This window comes from Cyprinodon variegatus, unplaced genomic scaffold (assembly GCF_000732505.1).
Source record: "Cyprinodon variegatus isolate N-32 unplaced genomic scaffold, C_variegatus-1.0 Scaffold57, whole genome shotgun sequence".
Classification (NCBI taxonomy): Eukaryota; Metazoa; Chordata; class Actinopteri; order Cyprinodontiformes; family Cyprinodontidae; genus Cyprinodon; species Cyprinodon variegatus.
The window spans coordinates 1,569,414-1,574,587 of NW_015150510.1; the positions used below are offsets into that span (position 1 = coordinate 1,569,414).

A 5,174-nucleotide genomic window follows, 5' to 3' on the forward strand; every position below is an offset into this window, starting at 1 on the left:
ATTGGTGTTTTACATAAAATGTTTTATTTTTGATAATGTGTAAAAAAGTTAGTGATAAAAACTTTTGCAAAGTGCTGAATTTTACTCTTTTTATCTCTCATTTATGTTAAATCAGTGGGTTCCCAGGACAGTCTATTGGAGATCACTTTCCGTGCCAAGCCTCCCAGTGCACCCAGTGCATCAATGACCCGCTCCTCGTCTGCAGGCCCATTGGCGGCTCCCTCCCAGCTCCAGATCAGTGATGGAGCCTGGTTCTCTGCTTTATCCGGGCCCTGCTCTCCAAACACCGCCGGCACCGACTCCATTCCTCTGGGACCGAGTGGCAGCGGAGTCCGACTCGAGTGCTTTCGTTTCTCCAACCTGGTTTCAGACAGCCTAGCCGGGGGACAGGACACAGGAGAGACCCCCAGTGATGAGAGCTCACTGCTGGGAGAGCAGGTCCTGGGGGCTCTGGAGCTGCTTCGTTTCAGGGAGTCGGGGATCGGGTCGGAGTACGAATCGAACACAGATGAAAGCGATGATCGTGACAGCTGGGGGCAGGGAGAAGGAGCGGGGGCAGATGGTTCTGCACGACTCCTAAATGTGTTGAATACAGAAAGCTTGCCAGATTGCTTAGGGGATGAGATGGCGGTTTAGTTGTGTTCTGATGTCAGTTCGAGGCAAACTAAACATATGCACCTCCTCAGCGCAGAAACTGAAACTATGAAGAAGAACCCATCTGCATTCTCAGTCATCTGCAGCTATAAGGTAACTATTTAGGCAGATATATGTTTTCTCCAGTTGACTTATTTCTGTAATGTACATTATTCATTAAATGTACCTTATTTTTAAATTTAAATTTATTTATGTTTCCTTGCAAAGCAAAAAAAAAAAAAGAGTGAAGAATTATACTACTAAAATGAATCCAAGATCCTTTCTGCTGTCACTTATTAGGCAACATTCTCTGAAGTATATGGAGTGAATTCTGTACCATATTTATTGCAAGCAAGGAACATGTTTTTGAAATGGAAATTTGACAAAAAACTAAATCAAAAAAAGGTTTTAAGAGTAACTTTAGACTATAACTTTTTTTCTGGTTAGTTTTTTTCTCCCTTTTTCATATTTTATTTGTTTTTACAGATTTTATATTTTTGCTTTTAATTTTGAGCTTTTTCATATAAAGTTTTTCAAATTGCATTATTTTCATAATTTGCATTCTCCTCCATTCTAGGGTTTGTGGGGTTTTATGGAGTGAAAATGCATTTCTATTTGGTTTTTATTGACCTATAAGTAAAGTGAATATAATCTGTAAACACAATGGGAAAAGAATGCAGTTAGAAAAACTCTCTCTGAAAAATAAAATTTGAAAACATTAGTTGGAAAATATAAAATCTGCAAAAAAATAAAAAGGGAAAAAAAAGTTTAGCGAAAATACAATTTGAGGAATTTAAATATGAAAAGAAATTGGAAAAAAGAATCTAAGAAAAAGTGCAAAATTAGTCTTAAAACCTTTTTCTTTTAAGAGGTTTTGAAAGTTTTTTTTTCAATATTCCATTTACAAAATTAATTCTTAGCTTACAACAATATTGAAACAACATTGAGTCCATAGAAACTGCTCAGCTGTTTAAAAAACTATAATCAGCCTCTTCTACATTTGGTTGTTTAACTGGTTTTGAATCAAATTTAAGAGAGCATGTTCTAATAGAAAACATTCAGCCATTTTTTTTAATAGTTTTTTATGAGCCATCCTAATTAAGAAAAAAACTAATTCATCCTAAATAAATGTTTACATTTTTTGTTTTTTTAGTTCCATTTATCTTTCTTATGAATTCAAAGCTGTTGTCACACAGTTTCTGATTTGTACACATTGAAAAAAAAGTCAAGAAACAACGGGGCTTATGTGTAACACAGTCCTTTGATGTCTTTGAAATTGTGTGTAATGTTTGGTGTGCTCCTGTTTTAAAGATCTTGGGCACTGGGATCAAGAGTGTGAAATCAACAGTGTTCGTCTGTTTTAGTGGGATATTTTACTTCATTTTACTGTCATAATGACGGTTCAACGTGTTGGACCAGATTCCAATGCACCATGAATACCCACAAGTTATCAGCTAACTCTTTATATTTGTTATTTTCAACACAATAAATCAGAAAAATTTAAAGCAATTGCTTTTATTTTCAAGCATAAATCATGCTGAGGTGAGTTTGTCTACATCAGGGCAGAAAGACATAGTTCAGCATTAGATCCAATAAATTAGTGTGCCATTCTGGCGGTAATGCAGTAAACGTGGCAGCATTTAAACATATTTAAAAGATCTGGGAATGTCTGGTTTGGTAGCTGATCAGATTGTGTGTGTTACAGTATAAATTCGACTTTAAACGGATGTGGAAGTGTTATTTTTATGTAGAGTTAAAAGAAGCAGCCTTACAGGTATGCTACAGGTATGTTAAACAGCCAGTGGGTGCTTTTTGTACGTTTGTTCTGTTGTTGTTTTTTATATTGTTGTTTTTATGCCTCTTAGGATGCAGCCTCTTATTATTCATAGATTTGAAGTTTATTAGTATAAAAGATGTTAGATATGCTCCATTACTTTGTGGGAAGTAAAGTAGTAGTAACCTGACCATCTAGTAAACTAAATTCAGTTATTACTTCATCACTGCAGACAAAGCGTCTGCATGATTTAGTATGAGTTTAAGTAATGCTATTGTTGAACCATTTTTGCAACTTTTGAGTTGTTCTTCCACGGTTTTTGGCATCGTAGCATATACACTATGTGAGATAAAACTGGTGTTTATAAATTCTGACACTAATGTTGGATCTCTGTTTATCTTAAGGCCAGAACACACCGAATCTAATTTTGTGTCCGATCTTACAGAAAAATGGTGTCGGACAAGCTCGTGGCATTTAGTGCTCATTGAAAGTCTATGGGGATGATCACACCCAAAATATTTTTTATCTATTTTATGCAAGGGGGCTTGCGTAGGTCCTAATGAGAGAGAGACATTTTAGTCAGACTGTGCAGCATTTCAGCGGAAATTTCTCCGTCTTTCTTGTCTGTCAGAAGAGAGAAACGCGATACAGGAAAAGAGACGCGGTTACAAAGTTAAACACATCCGCTTTGGGGGAGAATACTAAATAAAATGTGTTAATCGCATGGGGAAAGAGTCAATTTTGGAGTTGCACAAAGAATTCATAGCAATCGTGACAGACTCGTGCAAAAACAATCAATGACACTTGAAATATAATACTTTACTTTCACGAGGAGTTGAGGAGGACAGAAAACAGATAAAGTAGTGATCGTTATTGAGCCTCAAAAAAAACAAGGGACATAAAGCGCAGTTTATCAATCTCCAGTTGATCAAAAGAAAAAACATAATGAGGAGAAAAAACAGATTTAGTAAAATAGCCTCACAAGGAATCTAAAAAAGAAGGAGGGGCAGAGAGAGCAGGTAAGTGTGACGTATCTCTCTTAACTCTTTATGAAAAAACAGAATGGAAAACTTCAATAAACTTCCCAGACTTCTCTCTACCTCAGTCAGCATATGAACCGTCCCATGGCATTTATTGCTGTGTTTTTATTTGTTTTTGTTTTTTTCTTTAGAGGTAGATCTCATTATGTTTTTAATATAGACAATGAACATTCTCCATCTGTTGTGGTTTGAGCTGCTGCACAGACTGGGTTAGTGGGGCTTTGCTTTATAGAATATGCTCGTGTTTGTTGTTTTTTAAACGGCTTTTTATAATCTGTCCAAGTCAAATAAAGGAAATGGTTTAAATTTGTGTATAGCACAGAGATAGAAGTAAAAATAATCTGTGCAGATCTTTCCACCCTGCTAAATCGTGGTCTCCCTATACGCAGTCAAGGTAACAAGGAAAAAATTTGGATTGGAGATTTAAAAATCGCACGCTACCGGTGTGTTCTGGCCTTTAAACAACACAGAAATGCAAGGCAGATTTGCGGTAGTGTGGCTGTAGTTAAAAAATGTGTTTCTCCCTAAATGTTCGTTAAGTATACCCGTCATATAAACCGGTCCAAATGGAAACATTAGGATTTTGATTATTTTGATCAGATGGTTGATATATGTAGCTTGTCAGTGACTTCAGGGCCTGTGCGGTTTTATCAAAAGTTTAAATATGTATTAGCTTCACATGTGTGTGGTAGAAAAGGGTAGATATTAGGATTCAAATTTAGGTAGAAACAGACGGATCTACGCCTATTTTTACAACCTGAGTTATAATTTACAGTAATGGAAAACAATCTGCAGAGTAATGCAGACCAATAAAGCCAAGCTGACTTCAGGAGGTTTAATTCTGGAAAATAGTTAATCTTAAAGATGGAAATCAATTTAAAAGGTTCAAAAGTATTTTTTTTTTCAGTAGTTTGAAAGAGTTCCCATTTATAGACAGATTTATTTATTTGTTTATTTTTTACGCTGGATCTGTAGTTATGATATCAAAATCAACAAAACATGCCTCAAAAGGAAGAACTAAATTCTTATCAACCACTTTCTCTGTTTTCATATTTATTTTGGATGATACTCATATTTCTTCATACTTTTTTAAAGGACTACGTTTTTTCTGCACATGCTTTGACATTTTACTGTAGTTAAACATGGTATGAAACTGATTATGCATTTAAACAATATGACTACGACCTTTTCTCTTCACCTGTACCTGAAATAGTCAGCTGCACTTTGTTGAGAGTTTTTGTTAATATTTTACCACAATCTTTTGTTTCAGATGTTTGTTTTCTACTATGTAAAAAATATAGCCACCCTACACTGTTAGTTATTTCTTCACAGGGGATGAATTATTGGAAAAAGGGGTTAAGGGTGGTTATGTAAGGTTGTAAATGAGCAGTCAGTGTAATCAGTGTGAGGACAAAGCTGTTATTAGTTCGAGCAAACAGGTACTTAGATCAGGAAAGCACATTTCCACCATGAATTAAACCAAGAGTTTCCCCCTATGTATACATTATGTGAAGTATTATTTTACACCATTATTTGAATACGTTATTGCTTATGTTAATGCTTTTTTTATTGTTAGAGATTCCAATAAAAAATGTCAAATTCCCAGTCATCCAGGTCATGACAAACACAAAAGAGGCTTAAAGGAATAGTACACCCAAAACATGATTAGCCTTCATTTTCTACTCACCCCCATGCTGAACAACACTCTGGAGTACTTTTTTGATATC

At 35.5% G+C, this 5,174-nt stretch overlaps 1 protein-coding gene across 2 annotated transcripts in view; it reads left to right on the forward strand.

Moving 5' to 3' along the window:
* The window catches only part of LOC107082616 (carboxyl-terminal PDZ ligand of neuronal nitric oxide synthase protein-like), a 48,530-nt gene extending 47,734 nt beyond the window's left edge, over positions 1-796 (forward strand). For both annotated transcript variants that reach the window (XM_015371387.1, XM_015371388.1), the window contains exon 10: positions 116-796. In XM_015371387.1, the coding sequence (XP_015226873.1) occupies positions 116-636 (521 nt within the window). In that variant the 3' untranslated portion in view covers positions 637-796. The remainder of the gene's footprint in view (positions 1-115) is intronic.
* Positions 797-5,174: the final 4,378 nt, after the last annotated feature.